General features: G+C 35.9%; 1 protein-coding gene across 1 annotated transcript in view; it reads right to left on the bottom strand.

Moving 5' to 3' along the window:
- LOC111509790 (proton-coupled amino acid transporter-like protein acs) overlaps window positions 1-24268 on the bottom strand; it is a 63048-nt gene that overhangs the window by 16814 nt on the left and 21966 nt on the right. The window contains exons 2-3 of the mRNA XM_074172043.1: window positions 23427-23573; window positions 286-558 (exon numbers count right to left, since the gene is read on the bottom strand). Coding sequence (XP_074028144.1) covers window positions 286-558; window positions 23427-23573 — 420 coding nt within the window. The remainder of the gene's footprint in view (window positions 1-285; window positions 559-23426; window positions 23574-24268) is intronic.

Raw genomic sequence — 24268 nt, 5'->3', positions numbered from 1 at the left:
TGAAGTCGACTAATTCGAGCACTGCTTTCGACGTGCTTGTTCCTTTCTTGAATCCAAACTGTCAAGATAATTGTGTACTCTAAGTAGCCTAAGTAGCCTGAGAATTATCTAGTATTTCTTAGGTTAGTTGAAATGAAAGTTAAAACAGTTTCCAATTCAGTGTTGTACGAATAATATTAAGGTATATGATTGAACTTTTCTTCGATATTCTTGTACATTGTACGAATATCGCATAACCAAGAACCCTGTGGAATGTTTAAGGTAAGTAACTTTAGTTGTACTTACGGTGTGTATGGAGCAATTCTTTGAAAAAATGGAGGGCCATCTTGAAACGCACATTCTGCCGTAGTCGGGTATGTCATTCGAGGAACGTTCCGTCTTTTGCACAGCTCGTATTCGCAGTTGATGAGCATATGTATGCAGTATGTACATAAGCAACCTATTAAAATTGTAGCTATCGTTCCGAGAATGTATCCTGAATGGGCAAATGCCAAAGGCATGGCAAGAATCCCGGTTCCTAGGCTACCTTTGAGAAGATGGAGTAACGTTTCTATATTCCTGAAAAAAAAAAGAATTTGTGGGTTTACCCAAGCACACCAATGAGTAATCATGAAGGTTAAAATTGCCGTGGTTATGTATTAATCCAGTAACTTTGTCGCCTGAAAGTATGGGGTATATAACACCATCAAGGGCCACGAGATCAGTCTCTGAGCAGTTCAATTTCAGAGAACACTGTTGTCTATGTGGAGACAAAATAACTGAAGAGTTCCTTGTAGCAGAAAGGAAGAAATAGCCAGAAAAACAAAACAATGTCATTACTGCGGAAAAGTTGTCTCTCAGTGCAATAATTTCGAAAGAAGCTGACAAACGTGGTGATTAATGGGCTCTTAAAATGAAAGAACATGTATCTGAGAACACAGATTTGGTAGCCCTTGATGCCAGATATCATCGGGTTTGCCAAACAAAGCTCTACCAGGCACCACCAATAGGAAAGTCCAGGTGAAATCGTCAGCATTCCACAGTTGATAAGGCCATGGAAAATATTTATTCATTTCTGGAAGAGAACGCTGAGGAGTGTCAGTTCTCTCTAGACGAACTCATGGATCAGATAGAAGGAGAACGACCTCAACTACGAACAGTCAAAACTCACTTGTTTGCAAAGTTTCGGGAGGACATTTTGATCATTGAGAGACCCTTCAAACACACGACTGTTTGTTTTAAAAGTAGAAAGAAAGACTGCGCATGGTGAAAGCAGCTGCTGAAGTCATACGAGAGGGTATACGGTCGCAAGTGTACACCACACCATCCGACGACTTTCTCCAGAATGTAAATTCAGTTTTCCCTGATTCTTTGAAACTGTTGTTCGAAACGGTAATTTTAAAAGACAAACGAAGCTGCTTGAGTTCCTATAGAAAGAAGTGCGTCTGGCCTCGTTTGGTTATCTCTTGTTTACTGCAGAGGATTGATGCTTTTTTGTATCACAAGTTCAGGTCAAAACATTCGGTTGAGTTGTCAACGCTTGGATTCTCAGCTAGTTACAAGGATATTGTGCTTTTGGAAACCTCGGCCATCATGCGACCAGACCAACTCATGTTGAAGGACCCTTCAATGTCGTTTATGCAATTTTCTTTTGATAACGCCGACTTTAATGTCAACACCTTAGATGGGACGGGTACTTTTCCTGCAATGGGAGGTATAATGATTATGACTCCCCATAATTCCTCATGTCCCGAGAGTAAAATAGACCGTTTGACGTTTCAGATATGGTTACATGGGAAAGTTCAAAAAAGTTGAGCATCCCGGAAATGGGTTCATGGAGGAAGCAACAGCCGATAAACATGTGTTCCATTACATAAGTAAGAATTTATCAATTCTACATTTCTCTCCTTCCTCTTTGAGTTGTTTTTTTCAATGTCTTTCTAGTTCATTCTTCACCCTTAAACATCATCGTTCACACTTCTCATTTTGTTTTTTAACATCCCATCACAAAAAGCTTCGATGGTATAATCAGGGTCAAAATTAAATTAATCAGAAAGAAATAATTGCATAAAAGTGCTAAGTTCGAAAAAAAATATAAAATATTGGGTGTACAGAGACAGTTCTAGTATCATATTATAGCAAATTTAGTCTACTTCAAAAACTTAGAAAGCAAGTTTTTTCAAAACCTAGTTCTTCAGGATTTCAATCGCCAAAATTTGAAAAAACCCGATTTTTTAAATGATTTATAAAGTTACTGGACTATAAAGCGTGACTCACGGTCGATGGTAGGTTAGACGTTTCTGGAAAACGCAAAGCATGATTTTTTTTGAAAATTTCACCTCTCGCATTTCCTTACCTGTTCTATCGATCTAAAATATTTTCAGCATTGCGGCGTTGCCATTTCCATCAAAAAGTCCTAGCAACTTTATTTTTTTTAATGGAATACCCCGTATATTATTACATTTTTGGAATCGCTCTGGTATTTTAATACTTTTTGTTAATAATGTCCTATACCTATCTCTATCTGTTTTCGAGATAAAAAATAAAATGTGCTAAATATGGTCCAAAACATAGTCTTAATAGAAATTAAGTACATCAGTACTCTCAATTCATGAAAAGTTGATATTTTGATGATAGTTTGGACAAACTCGATATAATATTCAAATAACACCAAGAAATCGACTCCATATCATAGAGGACGTGCTAAAATTACTATTATTTCCATTGTGCATAAAAGTAGTCAAAAGTTTATTTTTTCAAATGAAATCCCCTATATATTACTCGGTAAAGATGGTGAAAAATAAATGCTTCAAGATGATATATAATGTCCCTATACCTAAATCGTCAAGTTTTCTCAATAAAGTCGCTTCTTCTAGAAACATTATTTTTTTTAGAATTTGGATTTAGGTAGCAGTGGAATTATCAAGCTTATAGCAGTTCGGTTACTTTTATAAGTAGTTTACAAAGAGTTATCAACGGTGCTTCGAATCATCTTCTAAAATGAATGCAAATATCGATTATTCAAACGAAGTTCTTATGAAATTATTTATTATACACATGAACAAAGTGATCAAATCATTGTCAGAACGTGACAATGATAGAGATGGCAACGCCGCAATGCTGAAAATATTCCAGATCGATAGAACAGGTAAGGAAATGTGAGAGGTAAAATTTTCAGAAAAATCATGCTTTGCGTTTTCCAGAAACGTCAAACCTACCATCGACCGTGAGTCACGCTGTATACATTGACGAATTCATTAATAAACACTAACACACATTTTTCAGTTTCAGTTCAACTCAGTTGTTTGGCAATATAACTAGTTGTACATATCCGACCAATAGTTGATATTCTGGACCTACCAATAAGCAACAATGATATTCCTCTTTTAGGACTGATTAATGTTTGGGAAAGAAAGGTTTTGGCTTTCTACTACTCCATCTTGATACAAAAAAATATTGAAATCTTCCAGAGAAAATATGAAAGCAAACAATTTCAAAATAAATTCTTGACAAACATGTCAAACATGTAAATAAGTAACTTTCAGACGAAAACTGAATGAAAAAGCCCTCTCGAAGTCAAGTACTCTTTTCTTTCCTTTGAAAGTCGTCCTCATCTTTCGTACTAACTTCTTCTTATTAACTAACCTCTTTCCTGTTTCAATTTAAATATGGCTATGGTTCTAGATAAACGTCACACTTCAATTATTTTATTATTTTTCATCCCAACTCGTTAGTACCAACAAAACATTCAATGTCGTATTTGGCTGAACTTGAATTTTATTAAGCTGTAACATGTCATTACCTACAACTAGGTACATTGTTATCTTATTCAGGCATTAAAACTGTGTCAGTTGTGTGTTTGGTCATAGTTTTTGGAGCAATGTTATGTCATTTGAAATTGGATTTTGTTACACCACCATTATGTTGAATCCGGCTCATAATCTTAATTAGTGTCACGATATAAGGTGAAAATATGATCTAAACATTGTGACGAAGGAAAAATGAATCTAAAAATATCAAGTCGACTCCCTCCTGAGTCCCAAACAGCACAAGATATTGAGCTGAGACTGCATTTACGTAAAATGGTATAATTTTTTTTAGTATTTTTATGATGAAAAAGGAAATTGTCATTTCGATTAACATAGGTATTTCAAGTGTCTATTGGAATTTTTCTTGAAATTCCGATCAGTTATTTCTGAGTAACTAGAATTTTTATATTCGGTTCAAGAATCGGCAAACAAGAATTACAAATTTTTTGTTCACATTTTGGAATGCTTCTGAGTCAATTTCTAAAAGAGCACCTCTTATTACATTCCGAAGTATAACGTTTGCCTATCCAGTAGTGGAGGTTTAAAACTCATTTGGGGTTTTCAGTTATTCAAATTGGTAGATAGGAAAACGTGGTCCTAGAGAGTGGCTCACTAGATTACCTGATATGACGCTTCTAGAAGTTCCTTAGAAAATACGTGACATCTGAAGTGTATGCGTATTTGTAAAGAAGTGAATGGTGAACATTTCAAATGTTCTTTGGAAAAAATTGATGTTAGTTTTGGAATTATGATATTTATCGTTTCTATGCAGATTCCTAAAACGAATATTAACTACTTATGCGATTTCCAAAATCAAACAGTGATGGATAGGGTTACAAAATACCTATCAGACGAAGTATCAGAAGATCACCTGTACATTTGGAAAAAGCGCCCTATCGATGAAAAATGACATACAACTATTGCCTTTCCAAACAAAAAGTTCTAAAGATAACGCTTTTTTACGTCTGACCTTGATATCTTGTCTCGTTGAAGAGTTAAGAGGGAAGGGAACCTGTTCCTGTTATAAATTTTTTTTCTCATCATCAATCAACCCAATATATTATTGATTCCACACTATGTAGTGATATCCTGACTTGCTTTTCAACACACTAAAATATGAGGCCTACAGTGCTTCAACAGACTGAATTTCTTGTCCGCAGAAATTCGGGAAATTCCAAACTGGTTATTATAAGAAGAGAATGGTAATTTAATATTGTATGGAATCCCAAGTTTTGGGATTCCATTCACTGACACCATCATAAGCGATTATTGTAGATACCATATGCAAATTATTTTGCTGCTGGTCACGGTCATAATGAAATTCAATTAGTTTGTTGAACATAACAGAAATATAAAAAAATTCGTTATTAACAATTGTAAAGATCTTGATGATCATCTCTCACAAATAATTTCTGAGAATATATAAAAAACCAAACATCATTATTAAGTAAGAATAATAACACATTCATTTGACATTATTAACAAAGCAGTAACAATCATAATTTTTTAATTAGATCTGGCACTATGAGCGATGGGCATTCAGTTAAGTCCTCGAATTTGACCTTGCGTCTAATCTTCCACCAGAATGTCGGGACAAGGAGAAGAATAAAATAGCAGAGAGATGAAGATTATAGGTATTTGTTTCAGATTTAGTATTACAGAAGACATTATTGGATGTTTGTGAAACGATTTCGAATACTGACATTAGTATTCAACAAAAAGAATCCGGCAATGAAAACTGAGCGCTGTCATTTTCATGTTATCATTCATGTTATCATTTCATTATACAATTTGTATATGTGGACTTATGTTGACATACATATATGACAATCCTCTATGTTACATTTTTGCTAGCTTCATTTCAACCTAACTTTTTCTACACAATTCGTTTAATTAAATTAATAATTGTCGGATAGATCGGAAGTATACATATAAGTTGCTTTGTGGTTCTTGTCCAAAATTTTATATCGGATAAACCGGAAGATTTTTTTCCAAAAGCATAAAAGAGCATATTAGTTTTTTGAAGAAAGACCAACTCAATATTTGCGAACCATCTTTGACCCGTTAGCTGATGGTCTTAGATTCCTGCCTTTCAGCATTCATTGAAATATAATCTTCAATTAAATTTTCAAGAGAAAATGCAGAAAACGTCAATTTTCATTCAATTGGGGTTAACAAGACATCCCTTCGATCAATTCACTTCATTGCCTTTTCATCCCGATACGTGTGCCTAGAAGTTTACTTCTATTCTGTACTATTCTGTACAGGTTTTTCCATTTGAAAAACATTAATCATGCTTTACAATTGCTGTCGTTCATCCACGTGTTGTGAAGAAAATATATTTTATGTGTAACCTTTTTTAAGAGCAATTGTGACTGTCAGTCTTTATTCAGGGCATATTATTCAATTCAATTCAAAAATAAGCAACTAAATCTCCAGTGGCGGAGTGTGTTCATTCTTTAAAATCTTTTTCAATTCGCATTGTCAGGTAATGAAAAATGGTCTGTTCAAGTGGCTTATACAAATGGAACAACCTGTATTTTATAGGATAGTTTTTAAACTTCGAGATGATTCATGAAATATTTTCAGTATCAAAAATCAACCGGTTACGGGCTACGAAATCTTCATTTTGAACAGTTACAGACCATACATAATACTCCATAAGAGTCAGATCGGGGGAACGTGCTGGCCATAGTAAGTTCCATTATTGGTAATTCACGTCTCATAAATTAATTGATTGAGTAATACGCCTACGGTCCCGCAATTATGAGATTGGTAGTCTCTTCTCTGTTGGTACTAAATATTTTTTGCATCTTCAATTGATAAATGCAACTCTCACAACATTTTTTAGTACATTACAATATTCTTCACCATTCAAATTTTCATCATAGATGTACAAATAGAATCTATTGTGTTTTATAGCACAATAAACGTTGAAACTACAACTTTCTAGTAAATTTTGGTCGCGGGTGAGGCGTGGATTTTCATCAGTCCAAAAATGAGTATCATGACGATTGAATAATCTATTTTTGATAAACCCAGCACCATCGCATTGAAGGCCCATTCGGATGAGCAGCAAAATATCCAAGAACAACTATTTCCATATCTTCATTGTCCACCTGTGGCAAGGCTCAGGATGCGGAGTGTAATCCAGATCACTAAGCCTAAGGATTAAGTGGGGAATGGGAAAAAATACCAGCGTGGTCCAAACAGAACTGGCTGGTATCTCAATCGCCACAAAAGAAATAACCAGGAAAAAAAATTCTGGCAAAAACATAACAATCTGCACTGACAGCAGACAAGCCCTATTTGCTTTGAACAGACAACGTGTTACCTCAGGGCTAGTACTAGAGTACCACAAGATTTAGCCAAAGCCTCGGTAGATAATAACATTATTCTGAGGTGGGTTGAATGGCATGACAGGAGTACTCTTTAGCCAAGGAAGCGGCTGGACTAAGAATTTTAGGACCCAGTGGCACCTACGGCCTGATGACTTCGACAATTGCGGAACTAGGCAAATGTTACACCCATACTCAATCCCTAAAGAGATGGGATTGAATCAAAGGATGCAGTTTTGCCAGGATCACTTTGGGGGACCTTGGGAAGCTGGCGCCGAAGAAATATCTGGCGATGACCAGGAAAAATCTACGCTTAACGGTAGGATTTCTGACCGGCCACTGTCAACTAAGGAAACGCCTCCATACTATGGGGCTAGTGGACACACCTCTATGCAGGATGTGTGAACAGGAAGATGATACTATCAGGCATGTCCTATGCGAGTGCCCGGTGTTATCGTCAATAAGAGAGTGTGTGTTCGGCGAGTCTTGGCCTACACCTGCCGATATAAAGAAGATGTCTTCAAGTGACTTGTTCACCTTCCTGGAAAGGACAGGAGGAACGATGACTTAGTAGGACAACTCCTCGGGAGAATGTACAATGGGTCAGTGTTACCTAAGTGCTGTGGGTCTACACACACTCTCCCATCTGTGGCTTCCGTTTGGTTATTTTTGGAAGAAATGAACCATGCTGCAATTGAGGAATATTAAATATATTTCTTTCTGCAAGTTTCCATTGATTCGTTTGGAAATAGTTTTTTATGCGAAATATCTTCAGAGTAATATCTTGGATTAAAAGTTGCAGTCACTTGCAGGAAAGTCACTTAAGAAACAATAACAGAGTCCCTGTATTTCAATTGAATTAAATCATTAGGGAAATCAGTCTCGAGGTCATCTTTTATCTGGAGACTACTTCGCAAACCACTCCCACACAGATAATTTAGTAAGATTACCCCTTTGGTTAGCCACCAAACCTCAGTGATGTATTCAAGCTGAAAAGATTCACGAAACATGAAGTGACATACTGTTTTCTGAAGTTGAATTATGTCTTTTGAAGAGTGATATACTTAGTCGATTTCAGTGGGGGGCGGGAAAGTTGATGAAACTGATATAAATCAGTGCAGAAGGAAGAAAAAAATTTATTAACTGGGAAAGGAAATGAATCGAAGAAAGCTAGAAAAATATTGTGCTCACAACAGGAAAAATAAATTACACTGAAACTGGACCTTTTATTGGAAAAAGTTGAATTGTTGTAGTTGTAAGTTGTAGGAAATATAAAGAATCACAGGAACCATATTTCCACATAACCTTGAATTCTCCGTTTTTATTTTTTCTTACACAAAAATCATTTCTTTTTTATTCCGTAGATACTTACCAAAACCTTTCTTTCTTAAAAATTAACCACTCCTTAAAATATAACTCTTTCAATTTGAACAAGATTCCTTTGGCTGGGATTTAATCAAATGAGCGATTGATTAGCATTACGATGTCATCGATGATATAAATAGATCAAATTCAATCCGGGACATGACGTCGTAATTCATTAATGAATTGTGTGTATTTTCTATAATTTTATCCAATTTGGTACTGAAGAGCCTTGGGGCAAGTGTCTTACGTCGAAAGATCGATGTCTACCAATGAGGATGACAGTGTTCCATGTTAGTATATTGTGAAGGAATCCTGTAAATGATATCTGATTCAATTCAATAACGAATGTTTGGAATACAAACTGAGTAGAGAAAAGTGTTTTTATATAATTCAGTGTTCATATAAAAGTATTTGTTTCGAAAGAATTTTCTATTCGTGTATTTCAATGTTTCTATGGAAGCAGCTGTTTTCTTCCAATTTGTGTCTGAAAGTTACTTCTTTGCAAGATCTATACATCTATGTATAGAGTTACTTCTTTCCCACATTTTTTTTATTATTCATCTTCTTTCAGATGACGTGAAAAAAAATTAACATTTCATGGCAAATATGTTCCTTGAATTGGATTATTTCAATCGAATAATACATTGTTGTTATCGTATTTTAACATCCTGATAATAATTACCAGCGAGTAAGGCATTTTCATTATAATTTATCATCCTTCTACGTAATCGATAATGCAATCAACAAAAATTTTTCCATGATAGCAATAGTTACACGGTTTCTACCTGCTTATCCTGATGGAATATTTGTAACTATTGTATAGTGGAGATAAAACATGTATTCGGTTCAAGAATGAAAAAAAATTATGTCGTGACCTTCATCAGATGTATCCAATTGACAACAACTGGAGTCTATTCACTGGGTTTAATCTGAGATAACATCGTTTTGAAAAAACACAATACATCTATTCATAAACAAAATGCAAAGATCGATGCTCCTGATTTTACGACTAACAGGATTTTTCCACAATAACTCACGATAGATGTCCTCAAATAGTGCACATAATGGTCTATCAGGAAGGACAGAGGAAAGACGTCTTTGACCCAACGTAAATATCCTACAATTGTTCAGAATCGCCACGAACTAGGGATGTAGAAGAAACAGCTAAGGCGTGTCTAACAAACAAATTATGGCTTATAATTAGCTGTGAAACCAAAGCACATCTGTGGGAGCACTGACACCAATTGGGTTGGGCTACCTATCGGGCGCGTCCCCATTTGGCGGATAGGGGAACGGCCAGAGTACTGAAGGCCCTGTTCGGGAAGCCAATGTGGCTTTACAGACGGGGGTCGCGGGACTCCTGGTCAGTGGCAGAAATAAGTACGCTGAGGGGAACTGAAACCCCCCAAAATTCTTTGCAAAACATGCCACCGTGGACCAGCCTACCGAAGCTAAGGCGTAAGGAATCGTGCCGACAGCTGAATGGCCGCAGGGTGATATGCGGTCACCAACGATCCTCTTGGGGATTGCAATCAGCCTATTTCTGGTAATGCGGGACTCTGCTAGAGGTGACTAACTCTTCCCTTGCTACTCGTAGGAACATGAATGAAACAACAGAAACAATAAAAACAAAAACCAATCCCGATGCTGGACACCCCAATCTACTGCTTGGAATGAGGCTGTACATAGCAGATCACCTCCAACAGCAAGGGCACATCCCGCGGCGGGCGCCAAGAGATCTGCCTTGAATAACCGGCTGTCCCTGCAGGAAAGCTTCCTCACTTGTGCACCTCCACAGAGGGAAGGTTGAAGACGCCGCGCAACGACAGTGATATCGCTACACCTTCCAGAACCTTCGCGGAGGCCACCATGAGACACCTCAAGGTTGCCAGTGTGTGTCTCCTAGTGACCTGTTCATCTTCCTGGAAAAGACAGGATGGACGATGGCCTTAGAGGACAACTCCTCGGGAGGATGTACAACATGTGGCCTAAGTGCTGTGAGTCTACACTCACCTTCCCTACTCTACAGATACCAGATACCTACAATTGTTCAGAATCGCGACGACCTAGGGATGGGGAAGAGCCAGCCAATGCCTGTCGAACAAACAAATTATGGCTTATAATTAGCTGTGAAACCAAAGCACATATGTGGGATCACTGACAGCAATTTAACGAGGAAGCCGTTACTGTACAAAACTACTCAAACGTAAGCATTGAGCATATGAGACAGACCTGGAAGCTTACTTAGAGCGGATGGCAATTGGCCGAGTGCTATCATTTCTACGTTCAGAGATCAAATAGGAATGTTTTCTATTGGAATAAACATTTAGATGAAATGAGTTGAGGAACTAGAAAATTGCTCAAAAATTCAAAGGAATCAGGCATCTAGACTCAATGCAATAGATCATTGATTGAATATAACATAGCCCTAAGAATATATACGAGAGCCCTATGGAGAAGGCGAACCGGAGATGTTGACCAAACCTAGGTTGGACTCTATATACTCTCGAAGAGATTTAGATCTCACTAAGCAATCTCCAAACGAATTCTGGGGCTTGTATAAAAATAGGGGGAAATACTATTATAGAGCTTTTCTAGGTGCACTTCACAAATTCAATACCGGGATCTTCGACGAAATCATAATTGGAGGCCTCTGAAAGGATTATAGAAAGGACCGGAAGAAGCAAAATCACTATAAAAACAGGAAAATTATGTGAGCTATCTTCTTGTTTTTTTTCAGAATCCAACTTCCTAAAAATTAATCTCTTATTGAATAGGGTCTTCCAACAGAGACTTCCGACAAAATGGTTTAGACTTTCACGGCTGAGGTTTTCAGTGTTATTGCTTTTCGAGTACGAAAGCCGTGGATTTTTGGAATTTCTTCCTGACGTTTCGCTGGCGCGAGTGTCTAGCTTCTTCAGAGGTTTAACCATCATGGCTTGCTGTCCGATGATTACCTTTTAGGCTTCGTAAAGCGTATTTATACCTTGTCAGGTAATCACTTGTATCTGTACCTGCATTTATACCTGTTCTCGTACTTGCACTTGAACCTGGATCATTAACAATCTCGCTGCCTGTTGTCCTGTTCGTTATTCTCGAATTCCTTAAAATGGGGCTCCATATTTGATTGAGGTTCACCGCTTCTTCTTTTCTGTTGAAATTCTCCGTGTGTTTGTGGATATCTATTGCCTCCCGTACCAGTCGGCTGTGATATCCCTGGTTGGGGGCAATTGGTTCCGTGTTTTCAAACAAAATTCTGTGGTCTTCTTCACTAACTGCGTATTCTGCCACAGCTGACTTTTCAGTTTGGCCTAGTCTGCAGTTCCTTTTATGCTCCTTTAGTTTTGTTCACATGGATCGTTTGGTGGTTCCGATATATATCTTTCCACACGTGGACGGTATGCGATAGACCCCTGCTGCTGATAATGGGTCTCTTTTGTCTTTAGCCGACCTGAGGCTTTGTTGTATCTTCCTCGTGGGTTTGAAGACTCTTTCGAAGTTGTGTTTGTCCAATAGTTTTCCAATTCTATCCGTGACCCTAGGGATAAACGGTAGATATGCGCGTGCAACCATCTGATCCTTTTTCGCTTTCTGAACCGTGGTGTCCTTCGGTTCCATGGCTTTTCTGGTCTCTGAGGTACTGTATCCATTCAATCTCAAGGTCACTTCAAGGTAATTCAGTTCCCTCTCCAGATGTTCTGGTTCATATATTCTCCGGGCCCGTTCCGTTATAGTGGAGATTATTCCTCTCTTTTGGCTAGGATAGTGGTTCGATAGTGCGTGCAAGTATATATCTGTGTGTGTGGGTTTTCGATACACTTTGTGGGTTAGTCTGGTACCACATCGTTCTGCTATACTAGTACATCTAGAAAAGCTTCCGAACTTTGATGATTGATAACAGCCATCTTGTTGAAGCTACATCTGTCAAATCAGTTGTTATCCATTCAGTCTGTTTTGCAAAATCATGATGTATGAATATAGCATTCAACACCACATGCAAATAATAAAATTGTTTATCAAAATGGGTGTTCAGTCGTTTTCGCGTCGCAGACCACAACTTGGCGAATTTTTCGTCTAGACTTGGGCCTGCACCCATACAAAATTCAAGTGACCCAGGAACTGAAGCTGAAAGACTATATACAAACACGTGTGTTTGCTGAATGGGATTTGGAGCAGTTGCCAACTGACCTTAATTTTCATCGAAAAATCATTATTAGCGACGACGCCCATTTCTGGATGAATGGGTACGTGAACATACAAAATTGTCGAATTTGGGACGATAGCAACCCACATGAGATCCAAGAGCGTCCAATAGATCCCAAAGGAGACACTGCTTGGTGAGGATTTTGGGCTGGCGGCGTCATCGGTCCATATTTCTTTGAGAATGACGTTGACCAGGCCATCACTATCAACGGCTTGCAATATAGGTCAATGATTACCGACTTCTTTCGGCCTGAATTGGATGATCTGGATACCAACGACATATGGTTTCAACACAGCGCACAAGCGATTTTAGGGCATAGTCATCTCACAAGGAGGTAATGGTATTATTCTCAACGTTGTTTGCATTTACTTATGTGTGAATGTTAAATTGCAAAAATACCACAATCGACATACTCCTTCTAGAGATCTACCATAATTATTAATCCTCAAATAAAAATTGTCACCATTTTAACTGAAGGTATAACTCTGAAAATTTAGAGCTGTATCATCACCTTGCAAAAGTTTTATATTTGAGTTAATTTTATTATATATATATATATATATATATATATATATATATATATATATATATACATATATATATATATATATATATATATATATATATATATATATATATATACAAATATATATATATATATATATATATACATATATATATATATATATATATATATATATATATATGTATATATATATATATATATATATATATATATATATATATATATATATATATATATATATATTTACTTTGTCAAAGAGGAGAGTCCCGAGATCAATGCAGTATTCACAAAAATTCCCTAGCACTTGACCTCTTTTATATTATTTGCTCTTTCATGAATCATTTGTGACACTTGTTAACATGTTTTGAGTTAACAAATTACTTCCTCCAATTGAATGACAAAGTGAATCTGAGTTGTATACAAATTTGCTGATTAAGTCACGCAATCACTAACCTTCATCTTCATATTTCGTCAAATCAAACATTAACTGGCAATGTGTGCATACATACTTTGTTATGCAAATTGCTCATCCAATGTGATACATTTCCATACATTTTGTTCGGAAAATACCCTAATTTCAGAAAGATTTTATGAATTTTTCCTGACATTGATGCCACTATACAAAAAGTGCGATCCACCCTAATATCGGGTTAGTTTACACTCGTGATTTTGTTGCCTACCCATCGGAATACTTCGAATAAACCATAATTCCATCTCCCTAGATATTCAATTATTGCCTACAATGATGAAAAATAATTTACCCTCTTCGTGGAGTATTTTGCTGATGTGATTCTTTATATTCTGCTGACCTAGGCCTTCCAATCGAAATATTTATATCAATATTCATATTAGCTTGTTTCAATAATGTTGTCCTTTTTCATGAAGCGACTAATTTCGTCAGTACACGGGATTTTTTGAAGTTGGCGAATGCCGTTTTTGTCTGGTGTCGATTGGCGAAGGTTCTACTGGCGGGAAAGTTTCTGGAGAGAATGGTGGATGATGCAGAATTTCGTCGCTCAATTCGTTCAATTTTCGGACGGTGATATGTGAAACATGCGTCCGGGAGTTGTCGTGGAGCAGGACTGAAACTCTTCTGTTAACTAGTGACAGCTGCTGCCGTCGCAATCCTTACCATGGCCTTTTTTGCTGGGCAGACCGAGGCAGAAAAATTCAGGTGGGAAATCAGAGAGCATCTGGATCGAGAACCAGTTCCAACATCTACGTAAAAATAACACAATCAAGATCCTTCCTGCAGATAAGGAAAACGCTACTGTTGTGATGAATACTGATGGATTGAAGATGTTCTTCAGAAGGGACAATACACGAAGATTGTGCGGAATCCTACAGCATCAATTGAAAGGAAATTTTGACAGACTTCAAAAAAACACCAAGTTTACTTCCCGGAAAAGGAGAGATCATCGCTAACTTCGCACCACAGTAAGCCACCTGACTTGTATGGACTACCCAAAATCCACAAGAACGGTGTTCCGGTGGTTATGTTACTTCCTGTAACACAACCACTGCAAGGAAAAACTTCGTCTTTTGTGGAATTACTAGTCAGAGATCGAGATCAATTGATCAGTTTCGACGTGGTAAGCCTTTACACTAACGTTTCTGTCGAAGAAACACTTCAAATCATACAGAGGAAACCATTCGAAGACGGGAACTTGGAAGACAGAACGAACTTACCTATGGAAGTCTGATGGAGATACGTCGATGACACCTTCATAATATGGAACCATGGAAATATAGAACTAGACACCTTCATGAATCACATTAACGGCGTAAGATCTTTTATCACCCTCACAATGGAGAAAGAAGTCCAAAATGAATTGCCATTCTTAGACGTATCGAAAACCCACTTAGACGGGAAAGTACCTGAATTACGAATGCAACTGCCATCAATCCACCAAAAGAAGAATCATCAAGACTCTAGTAGACCGTCCTTTGGGCTCTGTAATACAAAGAAAGGTCTCAAAGAGGACCTAGGCATCATAAAAAAAAATCTGCAACAAACTAACTTTATCCCATTCGAAAATACAATAATACTCGATAAAACTCGAAGTGTATATGAAAGAGACAATGGAAATTCGAAAACAGGAATAATTTCAATTGAAATGGAGGAGTATTTAACATCACAAGGTGCACAAACAAGGTAAGGTAATTTAATGAAGAGAAACCAAGCCTCTATCACTAATAAGAATATAAAACCAAATACCACATCGCCTTTGATAATATCTACCGCAGTAGTAGACGAAATGCCAAACATAAAACACTTGCCGACCACGGCCAAAAAAAACTGAAAATATCTTTCATACAGTAATCTCCGGCTATGAAAGTTTACATTCTTTGAACAACATATTTGGTTTCAGCTCTTTCATCTGTCCACTGTCATCAGTGCCAGTGTCTAAATACCCCTACTAGAAATTAAAACCTCTCTTGTTTACCTCGAAGATAAATATGTTCTCCATCTTTGTCCTTGCCCCGCCGTGATCCTTTGTGATTTCTGGATAGATAATATATTCATGTTAAACCTTGCTCATATAGTTTTCCCTTTGTCTCACTTTTCTGTATGTTTTGCTATATATTTTACCTTATTTAAGCTAAATACATTTTTAATATTTACTTTGGAATTTATAACTTTTGTTTTTTTCTTAGTTTCACAAAGATTCATGAACTACTCACTTATCAATGTATACTAGGTAATTATTTTTATATTCGTATATAATACATGCAATCCCCTAGGTTGAGTTGTAAAACAGACTCGGCTGAACTTCGCCCTTTCATTGACTTTTGTATCTACTTCTTCTTTATAAACAATGTATGTCAATGAATAAAGCCCATTAATTATATTATTATCATTATTTAAGTAGAGCATTTGACTGCGTTAATCATGAAAAACTCATTTCAAAATTATAAATGTCTTGTGTAAGAAGGGTTTCTCTCAGTTGGCTGGCTACATTTCTTGAAAATAGAAAACAATTTGCGTCAATACAAGCCAATAGAGAAAATGAAAAATATAGAGCCAATTTTGAATGTCTGAATATGAGTATGGGTGTGCCACAGGGTTCAATAATGGGTCTCCTACTCTTTATACTCTATGTAAATAACATCGAATCAGTAGTTACCGAAGGCCATTATACCGCTTATGCGGATGACTTTTCGCTAGTTGTATCTGCACCAGATACAAAAATATTAAAAAACAATTGTGCCAGAATAATAAGCCGGATATCAAATTACTTTATTGAAAATGATTTATTCATCAATGAAGACAAAACAGAAGTTATACGTATTCACATTTGGCAAAACAGAGTGGAAAGCATATATTTAATGGTGAACAATGTGACTCTAACAAATACTGATCACAATGTAGGATTCATGGGAATCATTCTAGATGAGTTCCTGAACTGGAAAGCCCACTGTCACTAATTCATTTCAAACCTGAATTCATTGAAGTATGTTTTCATCAACTTACGAACAGTTTCAACAAAGAGTCAGTTGCTCAATAAATAGTATGCTCAAGTAGCATGTAATCTTAGGTATGGTGTTTGTTTCTGGGGTGGATCTTCCACAGTAGGAATTGTTTTCATAGCACAAAACGAAATTATGTGGTACATAGCAAATTGTTCAAACAAAGACTCATGCAAGGCATATGTTAAAGAGTACGGTGTCCTAACTTTAACATCAGTTTATATTCTTGAACTGTGAAACTTCATCAAAATTATACTAGAACCAAGAATCATTTTCATTTGCCGTTACCTAGCATCAAAGTAACGTCATGTGGACCGGAATACATTGGTCCAAGGATATATAACCACCTTCCAGATCATTTAAGGGCATTGAATACTCTCTCTGTGTTCAAAAAATCATTTAAGAATTTTTCATTAGAAAAATGTTTTTATGCTTTGCAGCAATTTTTTGAATAACTCATATTCATTTTAGTTTCATAGTATGACCCTGTCTTCTCCTTATCTTTTCTTTTCTTTTTTGATTTGATTTTGTATTAATACTTTCTACCCAATTTTATTGTCTGACTAGAAATAAATAAATGTTATTTTCAATAAATATTACTAGAGTTTTTTTCCCAACACAAAACTGTTATTTTAACAACCCGACACGTGTTTCGACCAAGTGATAATCTTCAAGAGGAGGTAGTTTATAGTTTAATCTTCCTCTTAGTTTAACACTTCGACACGTGTTTTGATCACCAAGTGATCATCTTCAAGAGGAGGTAGTTTGATTTTCCTCTTGAAGATGATCACTTGGTGATCAAAACACGTGTCGAGGTGTTAAAAATAACGATTTGGTGTTGGGAAAAAACTCCAGTAATATTCATCACCACAACAAAGGTTTCAAACGGTGCTTCACAAATCATTATTTTGATCGATTTGAACGAGCGTATGTATGTTTTCTATCCTCTTTTGAATTGGATTTCATTACATCAGCAATACAAAAAACACAAAGAAAATAAATAGAAATATTCTGAAAACCGCCATGAACTAAACAGAGGGTAACTAAATAAGTGTAAAACATTTAAAGAGGTGATTCCTCGTCGATAGGATTTTTCCTATAAAGAAATTTCATTGGAGCATCCCTTGTAAAGATACAGCCCCTTAAAGGGGGTTCATAAAATTTGTATAACAATTTTTTTCACAAGCACTAAAAAGTTACAATATTGAAATCAACCTGACGTTTTGTACTACCAAAAAGACACTTAGCCAAAAATGTATTTGCTTTACCACATGGTTGTGGTAAAGCAAATAAATTTTTCGAAATTGAATTAATACTAATTGTGTGTTTTTGTTCTGTTCTTAATTTGTTACTTTAATAATTCACTTGTTATTGAAATGGCATACACAAATGAGGAAATGGCTGATATTTGCTCGACTTCATCAACGATTACGAGAATTCGACAAAAGAACGCAGGATTGTTGTCGCCATCGAGAAGTACGAACACCACAGCTTGAGGAAACAGTACTTAATTTGATTGAAGAACAACCCACTACCACTATTAGAAAGATTGCTTTCCAGCTAAATGTTGATCATATGACGGTATTTCGAATTTTAAAGAGCAACTCTTATACCCTCACCATCTGCAACGAGTACAGGCACTGTTACCGCGAGACTTTCCGAACCGTCTTGAATTTTGCAATTGGATGCTGGAAATGATTAGAAGAAATTGTGACTTTCTGAAGACCATAGAATTCACAGACAAGAGAGACTCGAGACAAGATTATTAATTTTCACAATTACCACATATGGGCTGATGAAAACCCTCACGCTATTGTCGAAACTAACCATCATGAACAGTTTTCTCTTAACGTGTGGCTCGGAGTTATTGGGGGTGATTTAATTGGGCTTCATTTTCCTCCAGCAGTACCTCCAGTACTGCTGGAGGAAGTTCCTTTGGGCGTCAGAAGGGATATGTTTTTTATGCACGATGGGGCTCCCGCCCATTTTAGTCAAGTAGCTCGTCAGCATTTAACTGAAACATATGCAAATCAGTGGATAGGTCGAGGAGAACCACAGAACTGGCTCGCCCGATCCCCGGATCTCAATCCTCTCGACTTCTCTAGTTGGGGCCATTTACAGCATTTGGTTTATCGTACTCCTGTTCGCGATGTAGATGACTTAAGAAACCGCATCATCGATGCGTGCAGGGTGATCAAAGAGACTCCAGGAATATTTGAGCGAATATGTGGCTCAATGCGTCGACGTCTAGACGCATGCGTAATGTCTGAAGGTAGACATATTGAACATTTACTATGATTTCTAGATGTTATGTGTTTTGTTATTAATAAATTAGTTTTGTTTTACCCTTTAATCGTTCAATGCAGGTACCAACTACAAAATAACAATAAATCCAGTTTGCATTTATGACGATGTATCTCTGTAATTGTTCGTAAAATAATTTTTTGCTGCCAACTGGTTTATTTTGGGCAAAAAACCCAAGAGACATTTTTTGTTTAGAATGAAACAGGCTATCGGAAATAAATTTTGAAATGGTAAACAAATATTAAGACAAAAAGTTACATTGGAAATAAATTTTAGCCAACCATGGGGTAAACCAAATAAATTACTGGCCAAGTGTCTTTTTGGTAGTACAAAACGTCGGTTAATTTCAATATTGTAACTTTTTCAGTGCTTGTGAAAAAAATTGTTATACAAATTTTATGTACCCCCTTTAAGGGGCTATATCTTAAGGGATGCTCCAATGAAGTTTCTTTATATGAAAGATCCCGTCTTTTTTTCGATGAGGAATCACCTCCTTAAATGTTTTACACTTATTCAGTTACATCCTGTATTGGCAAGAATTCCATTTGGCACGATCATTAGCATCTTTTTCAAATATTCGTAGGTACACAAAGGACATCCCTAGCTGAATATCATAACGACGAATATCTCTGGAGTATATTTGAAAACAATTTAATAAATTGAAATTAGTTGATGCTCATTAGAGATTGTCGGAAAGGTATAATGATTTCATTCTGATCCGATTACGATAATATTTTTGAAATTCCTAATTATCACCTACTTCAAAGTAAATTTGAAGAGGTCGCTTGTTCACACGTTTTTGTAATTTTTTATGATATTGTGTATCACTTGTTAGTGAAAGGTTTGAAGGTCATTATTTAATATTTTGTATATCATGAGATTGCCAAAATTTTCCTCTGTGTAGCTAACTAAATCGATAATCAGATTTTAGGTATGTCTATGATGATTGTAAAACAGATGTTAGTATATTTAGATCAACACTTGTTTGGAAAATAAAGAGAAAAATCACTGAAAAACCTTATTTTGGACATCTACATAATGACATGGACATAATGAGGCTGTTTCAAAAATTAGAACGGTAAAACCATCAATCAGTACATGTTTCGAACCTATATAGGTTCATCATCAGCTAATTATTCAAGATTATGGAAGAGAAAATATTTTTTATAATAGAGAAAATAAAATTGTCACATGTTACCAATGAACAAATGGTCAAATAGTGATAAAATATATATCTCTTTAAAGTAGTAAAAACGACGGAAGTTTATAACATCATATCTGAAATTAACATCAAAATCATAAAACGGTACATGAAAAGAAATTATAATGAAAGATATCCGGATTGAATGAGAAAGGAGAAAGAAAAAAAAATTGTTTTCTGTTTCAGAAAGTTTTCGAAAGATGATGTGTTTGTTACAAATCAATTCGTCACTTTGTGGGTATGTACGAATCAGTTTCATACAATTTGAAATGACGTTGCCTACAATTAAGTTACTGACGTAGATTCTGTTAATCAAAGAAACTATCGTGATAACTTGAGACGCAACACCATTGATTATATTGGAAACTCCACCAATTTGGCTCTGAGTTTCTATGTTTTCATTGGAGGAGAATTTGTTTATTTTTAGAAATGTCATAACAATTGAATCAAAGTGCATTCAACGCGATTGGATTCATTGATTTTGCGGTTATCCAGATCTAACTAGTTCCGTGCACTCTCTGTTGAGACAGGAAAATAAATAACAAGTTAATTGTTGAAGTTGCTAATTTTCCGATGCTGAAATTGATCATCTCAGAAAAAAATATATGCCACGTAATACACATGTACCTCTCCATCGTTATACAAAAAATGTGGGAAACTATCAAAGAGAAGAAGAAAACAATTAATTGCAAAACTATTCTCTATAATGATGCGTAGATTATGCAAAGAAGTAACTTTCAGAGTTTAATATTTGGCAAACATTTCTCGGGTTGGACTTTTCAGTTCAATGTCTAAACAGGAATAAATCCCAATGACAAGACATATTAATATTATTAACAAGCATGTTACAGTTTATATCTACCTATGTACACACAATACACATACATACATATATACATACATACACATATACATGAATACAATACTAATTTATCAACTAGAAACACCTGAAGCGAGTAAACAAAAAATAAAATAAAGTAAACATTTAGGAGAGTTAAGCAAAAAATCAGGTGGAACACTTTATGCAGCAAGCTAGGAGAGTAATTGAAAAAAGTCAGATATAGAGCTAACAAGTAAAAACATAGTTCAGGTGTATTACAAAAAAAAACATAATTCAGCAGTAATACAGTAGTAGTAATAAGATCACACGGTAGAAAAACTTTCGATTAGGGCTCATGTATTTTGACTAGAGTGTAAAAGTTTCTTAACGTGGTTCTTAACTTGACCACTTGATTTTCACAGACTTGATTGTAAAGTTTGCTCATTGAAGCAACTGGTGAGTTGAGTAATATGTTTGTTCTAGAATTTGGTAGATAAAAAGTCAGTTCATTTCTAGAATTGATTCGTGGAACGTGAAAGTTGAAGTGGGAGAGTAGTTCGGGACAGTCAATCAGCATCCCTAGCATCCGTTTGGCTGAGCATGTTATTGTGTCATAGTGGATGGAGAAACTCAGTTTAGGGTAAAATGTAACACCAAGATCCCTTTGATGAGTGCTTATTTGAACAGGTGTGTAATTTATGCAGTAATCATGAGAAATAACATTATGTTTAAGGGTGTATTTTGAGTATTCACATTTGTTTGTATTGAGGGGAAGATTATTTTCGGTACACCAATTGTACAAAAAGTCAAGGTCTTTTTGTAAGATTAAGCAGTCCTCCTGTGATGTAATGGGCCGAAAGATTTTCAAATCATCTGCAAAGAGTAAGAAATTGCTAGAGAGATTATTTCCTATGTCGTTAATGAAGAGTGAGAATAAACGAGGTGCTAAATTGCTTCCTTGAGGGGCACCACCGTTTGCAATGAATTGGAACGACTTGCGACCCCTAAAATCTTCGAATAGGATACGTTCAGTTGAGTATGAGCGGAAAAGGTTTCAATGATACATATATCAAGTTAGTTTAATTTATATATCTTCATCAACTATTTTATTCAAATCATTCAAATCATGTCATTTTATGTATTTTATGTGGAAGAACAGTTTTCTACTGCTCCATCTTGATGCAAAAAATGTGGGAATCTTTCAAAGGAAGGAAGCAATTTCAAAATAGCAATTCTATACGAAGATCTGTTCTGTTTTCTGTTTTTCCGTTAACCAACTGTCGCACTCCTGCGAACGACAACCCTCAGAAGTTGAAACCTGTGCGAGCTGAGGATTAAAGAGGTCTTACCTTTTAAGGTGTGATTCCTAACACACAGATGTTTGTGTAGATCATGCAAAGAAGTAACTTTCAGACATAATCTAGAACACTTTTCTTTATTCAGGTTGTATTCCAAAAAATCCTTGAGGAATTGAATCAGATGTCATTCACAGGATTCCTACACAATATATTAAATGAATGAGGCAAAATCTCACTTACATGGAACACTGTCATCCTCACTGGTAGACACATCCGCCTTGTGACACCCACCTTATCAACTTATCAGTACCAAATTAAATAACATTATAAGAAAAAACACAGAAATCATTGATAAAATTCGACTCTATGTCACAGAATGAGTTTGATCTTCTCATATTATCGATGAAATGGTAATGACATTAATTTGCTTACCTACTTAATTGAATCCTTGCCAAATAAATCTTCTTTAAATTGAAAGGAGGATATTTTTAGGAGAGAAAGATTTCGGCTTTCTACTTCTCCTTCTTGATACAAAATAAATGTGGAAATATTCCAAAGAGAGGAAGGAATCACTCAATCAATCAATAAATAGAATATGGTATGTCCTGATCTTCTCATCTTATTTTATGTTTGTTAGTTCTCTTTATTTTACTCATTTGATTACATATTTCATGTAATACATTTATATTATCTCAGCTCTGCTTGATTTAACCACAATAAACCCTTGCGGGTTGCGGTGGAGGATCGAATAGACTCACTTTTTACCATACCATCTACTTGATTTATTACATCTGTGTATTCCAACTATTCTGTCGGTTGTATTTTTTTATCATTTTAATCATATTATTTATATATGCTGTGGTTATAAAGCATAAGTGTTCACTTGTATGCTTTGTGTAACTTCTGGGACACCCATGCGCGATCTTAGAGTCCTCAATGGGTGCACCTGATTCGTTTGGGTACATTTCGTGAGAATGTTCAATATACGTACGCCATATAACTGATTTTTTTTATATTATTTTTTGTTTACTTAATTAAAACAATAAATTTATTAGTATTAATATTCATCATGAACTGAAGATTGAGAATACATAGAATTTAGAAAACTTACGTCGTTGCATGCTCGGCTTCTCTGTGCTTGTGAGGATCATATTCTCCAGCTTCTATGGATTTTCTTAAATCTTTGAGTTCTACAGTGTATATGTTGTCTTTGTCTCTCTGGGTTAGGATCTCCCTCGAGTTTATGGCCGCTGAAAAACTGAAATACAAAAAATTCGCAATTAATGACTGAACAAACTAGAGGTATAGGATAAAAATCGATAAAAATATGAATCCTAAAATTGTGAGGGTTTTTTGTACATGAGAATTCTATAGGTCAATAAATTTCTTCTCCAGATCTGAGAAGTTTCTTTTTTTAATTTTTATACCTCGCCCTATTTCATTCTTTACTAGTTCTAAACGTTGGGCTGAATAGTTCGTAAACTAACGTAGCTATACAATGATTACAGCAGCGGTCATACAGTTTTTCAATACCACTTTTCTAATACGATTTGTCTTTAGCCTCAAACTAGGCCCCAGTTCCGATGTTTAAACATAGCAAACCACTTCTCAGTGATTGATTTTACTGGAGCAAAATGTTTATTAAGCCAAACATTGGCTTCAATAGTATTTTTGCCAAAAAGCCATGCTTTATGTGCACACGAAATTGTTCAATCCCACAAACTAATAAATAGTCCGACAGCTGTGAAATTTATACATGTGTCTTTTGAAGATCAGGATTAACTGAAAATCATATGGGTTTAATACTAATAGCGCCATCTGTGTCTTAGCCTACGAACTTTGAAGCCCACCGAATATATTGAGCCTAGTTCTTTTTTACCACTTAGTAAGCTTCCTAGCACACATATCTTTTCAATATCTCTTTCGAATCCTTCTTTTGTCTCATTGTGTTCC

This window comes from Leptinotarsa decemlineata, unplaced genomic scaffold (assembly GCF_025532065.1).
Source record: "Leptinotarsa decemlineata unplaced genomic scaffold, Ldec_3_MD MMD2_tig00000035_RagTag_RagTag, whole genome shotgun sequence".
Lineage (NCBI taxonomy): Eukaryota > Metazoa > Arthropoda > Insecta > Coleoptera > Chrysomelidae > Leptinotarsa > Leptinotarsa decemlineata.
Note: the sequence above shows the minus strand (reverse complement) of the source record. Positions and strands in the feature narration are given on the sequence as shown.